General features: G+C 38.8%; 1 protein-coding gene across 1 annotated transcript in view; it reads left to right on the forward strand.

Annotated features, from left to right (window-relative positions):
* The window catches only part of LOC128874883 (uncharacterized), a 256,873-nt gene that overhangs the window by 187,175 nt on the left and 52,204 nt on the right, over positions 1–17,494 (forward strand). The window contains exons 3-4 of the mRNA XM_054120014.1: positions 3,625–3,744; positions 12,062–12,197. Coding sequence (XP_053975989.1) covers positions 3,625–3,744; positions 12,062–12,197 — 256 coding nt within the window. The remainder of the gene's footprint in view (positions 1–3,624; positions 3,745–12,061; positions 12,198–17,494) is intronic.

Here is a 17,494-nt window from a genome sequence, read left to right on the forward strand (position 1 = left end):
ACTTTCTAAAATACCGTATGCTCCAAGCCCCTTAAAATTTATATAATTCGAGGTTGGCGAAAAATATTCATTTTAATTCTCCTCCCTCCTCCCAAAAAAAAGTTCTGTTTGCGAGGGGTTAAGCGCCAGTGTTTCACTGTTGGCTTTTTGAAAAGTGCACCAAAGCGTAAAACGTTTGTTACTTTGCGGTACAGCTGCAGCTGCTGGTGAAGTTTTTAACGTATAAACTGCACTTCCGTGTAATTTACGTCGGTACTTTGGCAATTGCTGTGTTTCAGTTCACGGATCGTTTACTATGTAATTGTTCTGGCTGTAGTTCCATGAATGCAAATACGGTAAAGTTTGAGCGAGTTAAAAAAATGGATTTTATGAAATATATATTCGATTTGGTTGTATTCGTGTAACTGATATTGCCGTTTATGTACGTTCTTATCGTGCCTTCATTCCTGAATAAATTGCAGCGAGGGAAACGGATAGCCTTGAATAAAAAATGGCACCATTAAACTACGTTTCTCTTTTGAACTCGATATTTTAAACAAAATTACAAGCGTTGCTGAAACTTAACTCGCGAGAGAAACACTCGAATAATTCTCAGTCGTCGAGTTTCATTCCTAACGTGTCAGAGGATCTCTTGACATAGTTTACGGAAATTGAAAGTTAATCCGGAAAGTTGGCTTGGTTGCTGGAGTAAATTACCTCGAAGATTAATTGACTCTTCTCCGTTGGATTTCGCGCGTCTCATGGCGTATGTTAAATTAAAAGAAGGTTGCACATTTAACGAATGTAGGTGTCGAAAAGGTCATCGGAAAATTTCGAGAATAATTTCGGTTACGAGGCGTTGAGAACATTCCAAGGACATTTACGTATTTTTAACGCAAAGGACAGATTCCTTAAAAGTCTCTATACCAATCGAGCCCAGAATTAACCGCTCGACCGATCATCTTCAACGCGCACGCTAACTCGCAATTACTATCCCGGATGAAACGAACACACCTCTCGGACGGTCATTAAAAAAGCATTTCCGAATTAAATCGGATAATCGCTCTGGCGCGTTTCCGTGCGCGCGGGGGAAGTCCCTTGTTCGCAATAATTTCCCTCGCGAAAAAAAAGAAGAAACGCTCGGCAGCACGTTAATCCCCGACAACGTGGTCGCTGGGAGGGCATCCCAAGGCACCCCGGGCCGATATCCACTTTGACTCGCGAAATCTCCGATGGGAGAACACAAAAACAAAAATCACGAGCATATAAAATGGGCGAGAGTCGAATATAGGTAGGTACGGGAACACGAATCACGGGATTAAGAACGCTATGTTGTTTCAAATAGTAGTTTTCAATTTTAGATGTAATCACTGAAAATTCAATGTTAATGCAAATTTGTATTTACACGGACACGGAAAAAGAATTAATCCTTAACACGTTCATCGCGACGTGTGGACGATAGAACTCTTTACTATAATAACACAAATAACATAATGTTTACAGTGAGATATTAAAGAAAATAAATCTGGTTAATATTCATGAATTTCGATAACGTTATAAAAATAAATAAAGCGACTTAGATTCTGTAAGTCTCAATTATCCCCAAACAAAATTTCATTCTCATCAAAATGTTCGCAAATATTTACGTAGCCATCAACGTGTTAAATAAAAATATGTTTTATTTTACAAACGTTATAACGTGTATATCATTGTTGATATTTTATGAATGTATGCTTTGGTACGCATTCTTAGAGATTTACTTTCATTTTGACTTGCTAGAAATGGATAAACATCCGTAGGCATCCTTGACAAATAAATGAAACGATTCTTTATTCAGTGCCGAATCTTCCTTCACTTTTTGCTGTTAACGAATAAATAGTTGCTGGCCAAGGACGTTTCAAAGGTATCCGGTGAGAGGTCTTTTCAGCGAGGAACTAAACAAATTGATTTCAAAAGTGAGACCACAATGAAAATAAATTTGAATTTGTGAATGATGTAAATAACAAAATTAAATACTACGACGAATTCTAAATTACGACGAAATTTTCGCTACTTTTAGTCCGACGGGCAACATGTTATAAATCTCTAAAGGAGGCGTATAAACAAAAATCAGAGAAGCGAAGAATAATCTAAACTCTGGATAAAGACTGGCAACGGGGGATGGTTGCCAAGCTTGCAGAGAGACACCGTGCTGAGTAGCGCTAGAATGTCTGGCACTCGACAAATCGCCGGGTAAGCACCCCAGCCCCCCGAACCCCCGGCCCTAAGTCCCAATCGTCAACGACTGGACCAGCTCATCAGCGATATTTACTGTCTGCCGGTGGATCGATCTATCGATGGTCGCATCTAGCTCGCCACCCTCCCTCGTCTTCCCCAGGCCGCGCAGTCGGAGCAGCATCCACGGCCGCCACCTACGTCTGTGCATGCATATAAATCGAGACAATCGCGGATCCCTGGGGGCGGCTTATCGCGCTGGAGTCGACTCGTGGAGGGGTTGGACGAAGCCGGAGCCCCAGGGAGACGCCATGACCACCCAAACCTATCGGTAGAGGGAGCGAGAGCCGGCGAAGGAGCGAGGCAGAGAGCCGTGGAAGGGGTTTGTTCCCCGGTGCGGAGACCCTACATGCAAATGGTCCGCATTTATTGTAAGCAAAGAGTTGCCGTATGAATACGTGAAGTGGGAAACGAAACAAAACGTAAAAAAGACACGAGAGCCACGACGAGAGGGTGGCCCGTCGAAGAGCGAAGCCTCGCCGGATTCAACGAAAAACGGAAATGGACGGGACTAGCCGATATCAACGCGTTGTCGCGCAAGTTCGGGGTAACTGGGGGTGGAGGGCGGTGAAGATGGAACGATGCGAACGGAAAAGACGAGAGGAGCTGCTTAATGATCGATGCTGTCAGCGTCGTGAATAACGTACACGGGGTGGAGAGGCCAGCCGGTACTCGATCGAAGCTAATACACTCTGTTCGCTTGTCCTCTTTTGTTGCTTTCTGTTGGGAATTTTGGGATGATTCAGTGCTCGTTGACACTGACGCTTTTATGGCGTGTGGACATTTTCTGGACTGGGAATGTTGACTAGGTTATCTTGTGAAATGTTTAATGTGTTATTTTCTGCACACAATGATAAATATGGTTCTTCATGTGTATAAAGCACATTTAAAAACAGCAGTTATCTGAAATAATTTATATTAGAAATCATTAGTGACGTTAGATATGTTGAAATTAAATATCGCTTGTGAGATAAGAAGATTATATTTTAGGGGTTGGTTATAATTTAAGGATGGACAGTTTACATTTACTTTCAAGTAGCATTTACTATTTCAATTAATTAAAACTGGAAATCATTTTCAAAGCTGTCTACGAAGATATTGAAAACATTAAAAATAAGTATTGCTTGTTGAATTGAAAAATAAATAATTTAAGATAGGGAATCTCTTTTGAATATTTTCGAAATTATGCATCTACTCAAAGAATGTCTTTTTAGTCTGTTATATTCCTGCCATTGAAAGTATAACAGTGGTGTTCATTCCTTATAATTGTTTGAATAAACTGGTGTGTTCGTCGGCCACCATCATGGTATTCAACGCGTTGATAGACCGGAGTACCGAATGCAATCTATTCTATTGCTTCTCTGCTTGCAGGTTTCCCTATGCGACGATTATAGTCTACCAGTGGACTTCGTGAACAAAAGACGTCCTGTGAGTGCTGCAACCGCAACCTCCACGGTGCAGTGGGCGCTACCCAGTCCTACCGTCGAAAACGTAAGCATTAGCTGCCTCAATTGTTCCTCGATGAAGCGTAAATTACGCAAAACTTTGTTCATTCGAACTTTGAACGCAGGTATCAGTGGAGCTTTATAAATAAGTCCGCAAAAAATTGATTTTCTTATTCTCTGGGACAGTTAGACTACTTAACCCTTAAATGGACAATGTTGTTTTTAAACAACATACTAAACGTCACAGATAAAATTGACCTTCTTTTAATTTTTTGTTAATTTTGACAACTAGTTTTTATTTCTGAACGAATTTTGTACTTTTTTTAATGTTGGCACTATCCAATATTTTTATGCATTGAAAATAAGTTAATGTCAAATGTCACTTTGAAGAAAACTTTGAAAACGTGGAACAAAAATCGTCCATTTAAGGGTTAAAAATGTCAACATAAGTTCTTGATAAATGTCGCATTTAATATAACTGTTTGTCATAAAATTTGCAACGTTTGTAATCGTAACATTTCCTTGCTATATTAATTATATTAAAGTTATATATTAATTATATTAAAGAGTTAAAGAGTGCTATATTAATTATATTAAAGAGTTATTTGTTCACGCAAAATTATGATCTGTATTATGCAATTAATTCGTAAATACACTTCACGCTCGATGAAGTTGATTCGAATAACTGTTTAATAAAATTAAACTTTACGAATACATTATATTACTCAGTATAAAATTTTACTATCTTCGTGTAGAGGGTGTATACATATTTATCGCATCCGTCTACTTCGAAAAGCCTAGCTATCGCATAGTGTAATCCAGGAAAGCCTATTCATGGGGTCTATCGAACGAGGGTATCTTAGTTGTTTAGTCCCATATCTCGAGTTGTAGTTGTATCTGACGACATTTGTAGTCCAAAGTTCCGTGTCTCGTGGTCTAGAGGGTTTCGGTTACATTGAATTTGGCTTGGCCATTGGAGATTCTATTAACAGTTGAAATAGAGGAAACGTAACATTGATTAAACATTCACGCCAAGTACTTTCATTAAAAATTTGTCTGTTTCCTAACATTCTCACTAGAGCGAAATCAATTCTCAAACAAATCAATTCCTCATCTAAGTTGTATATAAATTTTATTTTATCATTTGCGTAAGCTTACTTTTATTCTAAAAAATTTTAAGAAAAATTGTGATTAATAGTGATCCCCCATCACAGCTACATTCGACGCAGTAAATCAACCAGCAATAATGTTTGTTTAGCTTTAATTACTTCGGAACTCGAAGTGTCGATAAAATGATCGTCGATGAAGTAAAGGTGACCTAATTTTCGAATCTCAAATTAGATTAATCTAAGCTTAGCATTCGTGGCAATAGAATTCTAAGGAAGCATCTCGAGTTGCTGGTAGATACCAGGAAAAAGGGCCTCAAGAGCAAAGGGTTAAATACATATACTCGAAACGTTTCGTTATCTTCTCCAGGCATTATAGACTAAATTCGTTCAGCTTTTATTTATTCACACTAGCAAACTACCACTGCTCGAGTACGATATATTTTTTAAAATGTTTCTAAATGCCTTCGGATGAATACGAAATTCTCCACATACCTCCGGAACAACCCCCGGGTTGATCTTGATCCGATCGCGATTAGTACAACCCTTATCCTGGACATCGTTCGCCACAGGACCGGCACAGGACTCGTCCTGGCTGTTAACGACAGTATTGATATTTTCTCCTGGCTGGCGCCCGAAGAATCGGCTGAAGGGAGAAATATAATTACGCTGGTGACAAAATACCCCGTGGGCACGCTGGGATAGAGGCTGGAGGGGGCAGAGGGTACGCAGAAGGGGTAGAGAGCCGTTCGCAGGGACGAGAGAGAAACGACGAACGAGCGAACGGAAGGACGAAGGGAAGCATGCGAGCAGGGGCGAAACTGGGCAATGCGAGGGGGTTGGAGGGAGACCGGTGACTTCCGGCGGTGCTTATAATTGTTCCAGCACTCAGTTTCTGGTGCTCGGCATTGCCTCGGGCGTAACGCCTAAATGCTTCTGCAGTTGAAATACAGCTCACCTTGGCTATGTTTCCTGGTGTCCTCGAAAGCGCGGTTGGAACGTCACACTTCGCGCATTTCACCGCTGCCGGCAGTTACGTGGCTCGAGATCTGGGTTCATTTTGTCCTGGGGAGTAATTTTTACTCGGAAATAAATTAGGTCTGCTTAACGTGGAACAGTCCGAGGAGAAGCAAACGTGGAAACACGTACACGTTGGTACGTAAGAACGACGCGAGTTCGTTTCATTGCGTGCATTCCGCCGTCAAATATTTGTTGTGAAAACGGTGACGGATGTTAGTAAAAATAATTTCGCTGGACTGCGGATGATCGCGCCCAGCGTGATACGTGCGGAAAGCATGCGCTATTTGTAAACGTAAAATATGGATTTATGCGTGAAATAATGCGCGCATACATATATGTATGAAAAGTGTACGAGTGATATGCGTAGTATACATGAAATAATAGGTATATTGACACAACCATAATATACAGATATATAGTCAGTCCTATAAGTACCCTCTATATCTATTAAAAAAATTTGTTTAATTTAAATGATAGGCTTCATGTTTTTAAATCCATTTTCTATTATGAATATGTACATAAATGAACTTCCCACATGTATATATTTACAATTACATATTTATGTGGAAGCATTCAATTAAATTAGGAACATTTCTTTCATAAATATAAAGGGTACGAATACTTATGAGAATACTTAACTTCACTCACGGTCATGTTCAGTGTTTAAATAACAATCTTTAAGGTCCTACGTGATTCTCAAATAAAAATAAAGGTTTATGATAAAAAAAAATAACCTTGAAGTAAGCTTGAAAACATCCACGCATTAGAAAATAAGTAGTGACATTTCACTCCATACTCGAAACACTAAAGGACACGTGTCGGTTTATTTTTTTTTTTAAATCACATGTCTTCGAGACTTTTTACAATCTCAACTTAAATGGGACACCCTGCATACCCGATTGTATTACCCATGTATTACATTCCCGATTAAGCATATTTCGAACTAGAGAGTATAATCCGAAACTGTACCAGCAGGGTGCATCGATAACGATTCATTCTCAGGATCGTCGACGAATAACTTCCTCTGTTCGCAAAACAAAACACCGAGGCACGAAAGACGTTATGACCGTTGCAAGTAAAGTCATAAAATAAAAGAAGGCTGGAAAAGTACCCACGTTAGGAAGGGGATGGGGCACCTGGGAGTGTCGAACAAAAGTTTCCTTCGCCTCGTTGTCACCGTGGCAGCCCCTGACGAAAGCGCTCCTCCCAACAGCGTCGCTGAAGGGGGCGCGGAAGGGCGACAAAGAGAGGAAGCGGGTACCACTTGATTCAAGAGGGTGAATCGTTATGACTCTCGCTCGTAAGCCCTACTTAATACTTTAGCGCTTTATTTTATGCGTGAGGTCGGGCGCGGCTGTGGGTCGCATTTATCACCGTAACAAAGAGCCACGCTGCGAGAAAGTTCGAGCGTTGGCGCGTGCGAGGACACCTATAGCGTTGAAAATTCGAGGTCTCGGTTTTCCCGAAAGTGAAACTGGGATTTATAGTTTCCTAAACGGGGAAGGGACTCGCGGTCTCCGAACCAGAGATAGACGCGATTCCATTTAAATGATACATAGCGAATGAAAACATACCGTATGCGAATTTATTATCGATGGTTCTTCGATCGAATAGTCGATTAGATACGACTTTAATTATTTAACGCGAAATATAATACTATTTCTACAATTCACATTGTTCATCGAATGAAGCAACGAAAGTTGTTTATTTTTTTAGTATTCTCTGTCATGTAAATAAAAGTTGTAATTATTCATACATATTTCATTGGGATGACTTTGTCCTTTTGATTTTTATGTGGCGATATTTTTGATAGTTGATGTCAGAAAAATTGATGGTTTGTATACGGAATAATCAGGGCCAATTCAAAATTTAATCAAATATGTTGATGATCGACCGTGGAAATTTATTTGATTGGTCACCTCTTTACTTTAAGAACTTCGTTTTGAATAATAGATTGAAGATATTGAAGATAACTGGGGGTTGAAAATATTCAGATGTTCGGTTACAAAATATTTACGAAATAAATAGTTACTGCCTCCTCTTTTAGGTTCAATAGAACTTCAATAGAATAAATAGGGTCATGAGAAATTCTCTATTTTATATCAGTAGAACTGTTGTTTCTAAAGTTCCTATTATTGCAAGGCTCATTACCATATCCCCCTTTTTGCGTACCCTGTTGGCAGGGTATCGGGTATACTCCAACCTTCCAAACTTTGCAGTATAAGCTCTCTTACAAGCGAAATTCGTCTGTACTTAGGACTGCGACATTATGCAAGAACACGGAACTTCTGAAGGCTGAGAACGATGCCTCATCTCTGACTCAGCACTCGAAACGTATTATAAAAACGGTCGAGAGATTTTGTTTGTTTCCCAAAAAATTGCTTAAGATAAATGGTTTCCAAAAAATTGAAAGAATCGAATATTAAATATTCGAGACATGTGTATCAAACAATATACGAAATAGAAACATGTAACATGATCTGAAAGTTCAAATACTATTTGTTTCTAAATAATTTTATGAATTCTACTCGGAAAGCATCGTTCAAAATTTAAGATTTTAAATTAAGCGATCAATATAATACGACAGGATAAATTCGTTTTCCACGTTCGGATAAGCTTGTAATAGGGCCCCGTTCACGGATTTTGCGCAGTTCGGTAATGCACCACAATAATCCTGAACGCATCGTAGCGAAAGTCACACGTGCGATAAAGTAGCGAGATTACGTGACAGCCAATAATCGCCGTTAATTATAATGCAGCGGTCGAATAAACGGATTAAAGTCTGATAAACCGTCAGGATTATTGGGAGAGGGTTAATAGTGATGTTCTTGTTGACTCGTATGGACAGGGATAATGCCGCTTAAAGTTAAAGGGGAAGTTCATTAGTAAATAAATGTAAATTTACTTATTATAAATAAAAGATTTATTTTTTAGAATTTTTATTTCATGTATCTTTGACGGGACGTCCTCATCGTTCAAATGATCTTTTACGAGAATTTTTATAGAATCCTTCAAGAACAACAGCAAAAACAAATTTACTTTTTTACGCTCCTAAATGTACACAATCCATTCCCCTAATTATAAATTACAATTATTTTATATAATATTCTATAAATGAGCTAAATCCTGTATTCTCTATTATCCTTCAGATTAAGGAACTCTATAATATCACACACACGCAAAACAAAAGATTTATTTTTTAGAATTTTGATTTCATGCATCTTTGACGGATCGTCCTCATTGTTCGAAGCTTGCCCACGATTTTTTACGAGAACTTTTATGGAGTCCTTTAAGAACTATGGCAAAGACAAATTTACTTTTTTACGGTCCTAAATGTACATAATACACCCTCCTAATTTCGTCGCCATCGATCAGCACAAGTTCAAACACGCTGAAACACGTGTCCGTGTGTACACATATGTCGCCACGATAAGGACTACCCTTCTTTTCGTGCTGATCGCGACACATCAGTCAATATCGTCGGTCTTCGAGATTCATGGAGGAGGGAATACGGGCATGTTTGCGCTCATCTAAGTCGAATCTGTCGCTGGAGTCATCGGATTTGCAACAGTCGATCGAGCCGCTTCCTGCAGCGGCGTCCCGCTTCTTCCGCTCGAAAGTCGCCACCGTAATTTCCGTATAAACATCCACGAATTTATCTGTTCCAGCTGGGTGGTAGACGGGGGAGCGGGAGGTAGAGGGCCGCGGCGGCGTGAGGCAGTAGGCAATCGCGTCCGTGTTCGAAACAGCCCCCGGGGGCACGACGTTCAACTTTGGCAGGAGAATTCCAATTTTGGGCTCTTTCAATTTAAGGCTACTTGTCTTCCTCGCCCGTCTTCCCGTTCGTCTTCTGCCTTCCAGACGTTGGCCTCCGTCTGTCGTCATTTCAATCCGTCTTTCCTTTTCTTTACCTTCGAGCCAACTCCTCGATTTGTGATACAACCCCCTGCGCCGCCACGGCGGGAGTGGGTTTCCGTCGCCATTGATCAGACGCCTGCTTCGAGAAGTCGAAGCGTTCCGTCCTCTTCGCTCCATCCCTGTTGCGTTTCGCTTCCGCGTTCAGGCCCCGGGCCATCGTTATTGCTTTTATTATCGTTATCGTCATTAATATCGAGGGTTACCCAGTCGCCAGCCGAAATCTTCGTTGGCGAAACGCGGAGGTTTTTCCTTCGATCGTCGGTCCAATGAAATGCGCCCTATTGTGCGTTTACTCGGCGTGGTGGAAAGGAGCATTACTTTGGTACAAGTATGAGATGTGTCGATGTAATGGGTCGACCGTGTGCTTGGTACTCTTGCAGAGGTGATAGGATAAAATAAGTTTTCACGTGAACGTTTTGCGTGTCGACGATGGATTGATGAGCAGGGAGTGTGATACAATTGAAAAGAATAGATAATTATTGTACTTACAGTCAGTCCCGATAATATTTGTACCTTCTATGATTATTGAAGTAATTCGTTTAAATTAAATGGTAGGTTTGATGCAGGTTTGGTGATATGTTGATGTATGTATATATAAATGTATACATGTTTAAGTTTATTCACATGCATATTTATAATGAAAAATTTATTTGACGATACCAAAACTATTATTCAATTTAGTTAAACTTCTTCAACAAATATAGAGGTTACGACTATTTATGGGATTGACTGTATAAAGAAATTAATTGTAAAATATAAAAAGTGTAGAATAGAAGAATAGGAATGTAAAAGACTTATTTTTTGTGTTTAAGCAAAATTCGTAATCGTTGACAGACATTTCGAGAATGCAATTACTACAGAACGTGGCGTCATTTTTGCAAAAGAATCCTTTTAGTATCTCACCAGCATTCCAGCGCGTCTCGTTAAATCACCAAATGTACCTTAATTGAGCGAGGGGTTCGGAGAGCGTATTTAGATGACTTATCGGTCAATATTGTTCTCGTCGAATACTTTCGTCAGATTTTAATTATCCAACTTCTGTTTGAGGAGCCAACGAATAAAACAGCGGGACAGGAAACGAAACACGGCGGGGTTGTTTTCTCTGGAAATAACGATCATTCAGCGGCGGAGCTAAAAATGTTTATTCTGCAACCGTGGCCAAGGCATTACCGCAATTGGCTGCGTTCAGAGCTGGGAATTGCGTTGAACTAACGTGTCGCATGCTTAGTCGAAGAAACTCCTGCAATAACCCTTGCCATCCCCCCCGAAGGGACGAAGCTGGACGCTGTTAGGCGAACTCGAGCGCCAAGCGACCCGCTGCCAAATTAGTATTGTTACCGAGTCAATAATTTCTATCGTTCGGGCCGTCTGTTGTTTGTTTTCCCACTTGTGCCGCTCTCATTTCCAACTTCTTTTTATCGAATCCGTTGGTCCTTTGGATGTTTACGAAAACATGCTTCCGGCTGGAAAAATATGCTCTTGTTATTGCTTCCATTTGATAGCCTCAGAGAATTTTTCTAGAGATCGATAGCGTGGGTTTGTCTCTAGCAATTTTTTATTCATTTTTATCACAAGCTGTTTCTAAATCTTGAGCAATATGTTTTGATGCTGCCTAAGAAATATTATAGTGTTTATTTATTATTATTATGTTTTCTGAAAACATGATTTATTTAAAATTGTTTAGCGGTCTGATAATAGATTTATGTATAATTGTAGAGACGACACATGTACATTCGTTGATATGTAAATATTTTGTGATGATTTATTGATTAGGTAACAATATATATACATATGAAAAAATATAGTTTCAGAATTTGTTTAAAAACATAAAAAAATATAAAATTAAAAATTGAACAAAAAATTCTATAATGGTTTTTATTATAGTTACAAAAATTATATTCCCTATTTTTCATCAAAACTGCACTTTTTGCGATAACATAAATAAAAGAGAATATTAAATATTTTACATTAAAATCTCGCGAACCCATTTGAGGTTGCGACCCATAGTTTAAGAAGTCCTGACTTACTTTAATAAAACTTCTTCAACAGACATAAAAAGTACGAATATAAAAGTATAAAAATCCCCAAATATAAAATTCACTGAAGTGTTTGGATTCTCGAGTACAGAAAAATGTGGACGTCCTACCTTCGCCACGAGAATACTTACGGAAGACGGTTTTCTTTTTGTCGTTCCGATCGTCGACGTCAGGTAGAATGTTTGCTATTCCGACTGTAAACAATACGCGGCGTTCCAAAGAGCTTTTAGCCGCGTAGCTGTCAGAACGTAACGGAAGGAAACAATTTCTGCTCTGTTTTCAGGCGGAAGTCGAAGTTGTGGAACAATATAGCGACCCCCGGGATAGTAAGAACAAGGCGTACGTCGAGCCGGGAGCTGATACGTCTCTGCCGACGATTTACAGCAAAGTAAATCGCAACTATTGCCGACCTTATACGGGTAAGTGGTGCATAACTTTCGTCGTGTAGTGTGTCACTCGCGCGCGCGACTTCGAAGTAGTCTATTTTCTCGCCAGCACGTAGAATTCCATACTGCGAGCCTCGGTTCCTTAAAGGTGCATTACAAATCGCGAACTCTCACGCAGACACAAGCAGAAAGGTTTATTCTACCGCGAAAAGGAGTTCGAAGAAAGGAAAGAAATTTTTCTTTACGACAGAGTGCATGAGATTTAATCTCGATATAATTTTTAATTGAGGAGGAGTAATTAGGATTCTCGATGGAATGGAAGAATTGCATTCTCCTCGTTTTCCAAGACATTTTCCAGATACTCCAGAAAATAGGAACAATACGTTCATCTCCAGTCTCCTTAATCATCCCTGCAGCTCATAAATCTTTGTCACCTCCACTGCTGACGACAGTTCGTCGTCTGCATAAATTAGGTCAAATGGAAGCCCCGCCCTTAATTATAGCTCCAATTAAATTCTTCCTGGACTTTTCGAATAATCGCTAATTAAATCCATTAAATTAAACAGGTAGTTAGAATCTATACAAGCAAATTAAACAATGAAAAGCAATCAATATATTCGATGCATGCAAACTGCACTTTCAAGCTGAAACATCTCCGACAATGAATTCAATTTTGTTTAACGTTGTTCAATTTTAAGTCGTACATAATAAATTAAAAAGAACGAAGAGCATTTTTTCTCATGACTGTACAACAAATAAATAATAGTCCCTACTATGTTGGTCATAACCCATTCGTGTTAGTTAAAAATAAATAATTAATTGCAATAAATACATGTCTATATAAAGCAATGAACTTGAAAGCAGTTACAGAAAGTACTTTCAGAACTTGATTAAAATAATACATCTCGGAAATCTGTTTATACGTAACAGGTATACTCTATGTCTGACTAAAGTCGCTTATACTACTGATTCTTCGGTTATCTTATATACAACATTTTTCGCCGTCGAGCCTATTTTTATCTAATGTTGTTTTCTTCATTTTTGATTAAATTAAATCTATTAACAAGTTTGTCTTCCTGTGGTTATCCCTTTTTTTATCATTTTTGTTACACCTTTAATGCTACCAGACTGTTTCGAATCGAGCGCGTACGTTTCCTAGTTATCCCAATTAGGTTAGAGACAACTGTGTTGCAATCAATTAACTCCTTTCCAAGTTTCGGATCATTAACCGGCAATCAGGTCGAGAATTCTTCAATTCTATGCGTCAACACAGATAGCAATCAACACGAGACGTCAAAAAATACAATAACCTAATAGTCTTTGTTAATTTTGTTCCATTTCACGAACTCCACACGTGCAAAAGTAGCATATCACGTTTCCCTAACCACCCCGTACAATCATCCATTTTAAATCTCCACTGTCATTAGGCGAGTCTTTACACTAACAATTGACGCACGCTGACCAACAATAAATCGTGATAAATTTATGCAAATCCTGAAACACGGAGAAGGGCAACGACTAGATTCCTGAAAGCAGAGGCCTAATGAACTGTTCGGATTAAATCTATCGAGCGGTCGAGGAACGGACCAGTCACGGTATTATAATAAATAAACGTTAACCGTTTGCCGTAAATCAGAGATTTAGTCTGGCGTCTGGATGATAGCCACAGCGCGTTTCTGGTACTGCTTATCGATTGGCCTCTGTTCCGCTCTGCTCGACATTCTGCCAACCGACTCATCGCGATTCTTTTCCCTTCTGCTCGGAATCCTTTCTCACCGAGTGGCTGATCGTATATAATGCGGCTCTGAGTAAATATCACGGTGCAGATGATTGCGCAAATGTCGGAGCCAAAGATTCACTGGAAAGTATTGATCCCCTCTGCTATGCAACTGTTGTCGCGTGCATTGTCGCGATAGCAACAGTCATCGAGACTGGAATGATTATAGGTTTTATCCGGATATTCGTCGCGTTCCGTCGATTACAAGTATGCTGAACGCTTTATGGGGGGAACTCGATTCAGGACGCTGGATATGAGGCATTCCTTTTACGAATTTTTAAAAAATAATGGTTTATTTACTGTTTTATTTAACCCTTAAATGGACGATTTTTGTTTCACGTTTTAAAAAAATATATTTGTGTAATAGACATGTATTACTGTCTAGGAAAAATAAGTAAAAAAATCTAGACATGAATTTACTATACTTTTTTTTGCAATAATGTGAGTGTTGTTTATAAACTACATTGCGCATTCATCAATTTTATCTGTGATGTTTAGTATGTTGTTTAAAAACAACATTGTCCATTTAAGGGTTAATTAATTTGGGACATTAAGAAAGTATGCCGTTATTTCCTCGCAGGCTTGAAATTTGGAACTGTGTAATAAAAGTGTTTATTTTAGACTGACTGTCAATATTTTTTGTTGATGAAATTGATTCTCTTTTATATTATGGGAATAATTGCCATATCCTGTCCTTACGATTGATAAAGATTTCATCTCGTTCAAATATTTTGGGTTTAAGGGAAATATTTGAACAGACCATCACGCAACAATTCGAATGTCAATCTGGACTGGGAAAGGGATCTGGATTTGGACGCGAAACGCGGTGAAATCTATTTCTGATATCTGGAGGGATGCAGCCATATAAATCACGCAGCTAGTTCCATTTTGAATTCCCACCGTCCGTACGAGTATTCCTCCGTTGGAGTTGCAATTTTCAATTTTCAACGCGTTCCTTTTTTATTTTTGGTTAGAAAGTTGGAATGATAGTTCCGCTTTCGTTAGGCTTGAATATAAATTGTCAGCAGATAAAAGTAACTTTAAAAAATAACTTTTATTTTTAAGGCATGAACTTGTCCATCTAAGCATTGATTGGTGTTCTACTTCAATGTACTTATTTATAAATACAACAAATTATTTTCTACCCTTACATTAATAAAGTTATGGTGAAATAAATAATTACACTTTGAATCAATAATAATCTATATCGCATACAAAATAAAAGTATAAAGTCATGATAATTATATTTCTATAAAAATTTATTGAATCATAACTATATCATTTTTAATTTTTTTTTCACGAGGCTCAGTCACTACAACAATAATTATGAATTATAATCTTTCTCTAGGTATTACAAAGCCTTCTAATAAATAATGATAATTATAATAATGATAATTATATTTCTATAAAAATTTATTGAATCATAACTATATCATTTTTAATTTTTTTTTTCACGAGGCTCAGTCACTACAATAATTACGAATTATAATCTTTTTCTAGGTATTACAAAGCCTTCTAATAAATAATTACACATGAAACACGCTCAAACTACATTCATAATGAACTATAATTATTGCCTAGTCCTCCGTAAATACTGTAATAATTTTATAAACTTTAATTTGATTCAAACGACAGCAGTGAATAGAAATAGACTAACAGTACTAACTACGGCGCGCTTTAAATGCTGAATAGCTGTAACCAGTCCAGAATTGACCTGTCGTTGAAGTATGCGCGACCGAGAGGCCATAAGTTCCGGATTATAGAGTTAACAGAAATTCCCGCGCCAAGCCGCAAATTAATGCGGCGAACCCCTGGCGATACGACCGATACTCCGATGCACGAATTATCGAGGCAACAACTCAGTTAACGCAGAGTAAGAGAGGCGGAAGAGCCCCTCGATAATTGAACGGGCGCTCACAGGTCGGCCGGGGATGGTCACGGATTAATCGAACGATTTCGAAACGGGGGAAACATATCTTGTCGGACGTGATTTCACCAAAAAGTGCGCTCGATTCTAGAAATAAATAATTACACACTGTTGCTTTGCAACAATTTTGGCATACGGCTTACGACTTACAACAGATGTTCCACATACATAATATAAAACTATCAAGGATTTGATCCGAGGAAGTTTAAGCCATTCAGCTTCAGTTCCATAGAGTTTAAAGCTTGAAACGCTTCAACTTCTTTGGTTCTAGAATCACCAAACATTGCTATCCTCTTCCTGATACTAACCAACCAAGGTGCCAATATTAGGGTAACTAGGCTTCGATTTAGTATACAGTTTATCTACAACAGGTACTCGAAGTCCAATTGTACTCTCCAGCAGTACGGGACGTACAGGAGTTAAGAACGTTGTCTTTCGGGTTATTTCTTACTGCTAAACTTTACTACCACGCCACTAGCGGTTTAACCCGGATGTTTCACAGTAACGAGGGTCTCAGCCAAGCCATAGTAGCAGCGAAATGTTTCGGAGTTCCGGTTTGTAATTAACCCCTGTAGTTATCCAGCGCGGGCGCAATCGAACGGAGCCACGAGACAGGGAAATCCCAGCTGTCTTCCTCGTTGCATCCCCGAGTATTTTAACACTCGGTCATGCAGATCGCCGAGTAACACTGATCCCAGGGTAAACACCGTTGAAATTTGCATCCTTACCATATTCATGGGCTTTTAATTCGCGCGGCACCGTGAACCTGCCAGGGATCAACTTGGCGGGAAGACCTGAGTAAACTTACCCAGCCGAGGGTTGTAGGCGAAGGTTTGCCATCCCGCAGGAGGACATCAGCCGACGCTCGCCGTGCGCTCTTTGATGCGACTTCTTGCCTCGAACCGCCAGGGATTCTAATCGACATGAACGATGTTTGCTCTTGGACGCGGCGGCTTCGTAATAAATAATGCATGATCGAGTGAAAGTAATCGGTCTGACGATCCTGGAGAGGCGGGGTAATTACGAAATGAACGAAGTTGCGTTACATGTGAAGGTGTATGGTGTTTGTCGAGGATGATAAGGCAAGGGTGCTTTAATTCAAGGTTTTTGATTTTTTTTTTTGCTGCTGTTAGATTGCGAAATAAGGTGAAAGTAACGAGCAACTGTCTTGCAGCATGGCTGAATAATTATTCAACACTCTTCATACGTACAATTAATCCCATAAATATTTGTACCCTCTATGTCTATTGAAGAAATTTATTTAAATTAAATGGTAAGTTTGATGTTTCCTAGAGTATGTTTGTGTAAACATGTTGATGTATATATAAATATGTATGTACATGTATAAGCTTATTTATATAGATATTTATAACGAAAAATTCATTTGGTAATATCAAACTTATTATCTAATTTAGCCAAACTTCTTCAGTAGACATACAGGGTAAGAATATTTATAGGGTTGACTGCATGTATCGATACATCAATATTAAATTGGTAAAATTAAATTGGACTTCTCTAGTTTTAATATTCTCAAAAACGATCGCCTGACTTACTCATATTGATTCAATAATTTTCATTGTGTTGCATTTGTTACGGATTTGTTCTAATTTTTCCACACTATGCATA

The sequence above is a fragment of the Hylaeus volcanicus genome, chromosome 4, assembly GCF_026283585.1.
Source record: "Hylaeus volcanicus isolate JK05 chromosome 4, UHH_iyHylVolc1.0_haploid, whole genome shotgun sequence".
Classification (NCBI taxonomy): Eukaryota; Metazoa; Arthropoda; class Insecta; order Hymenoptera; family Colletidae; genus Hylaeus; species Hylaeus volcanicus.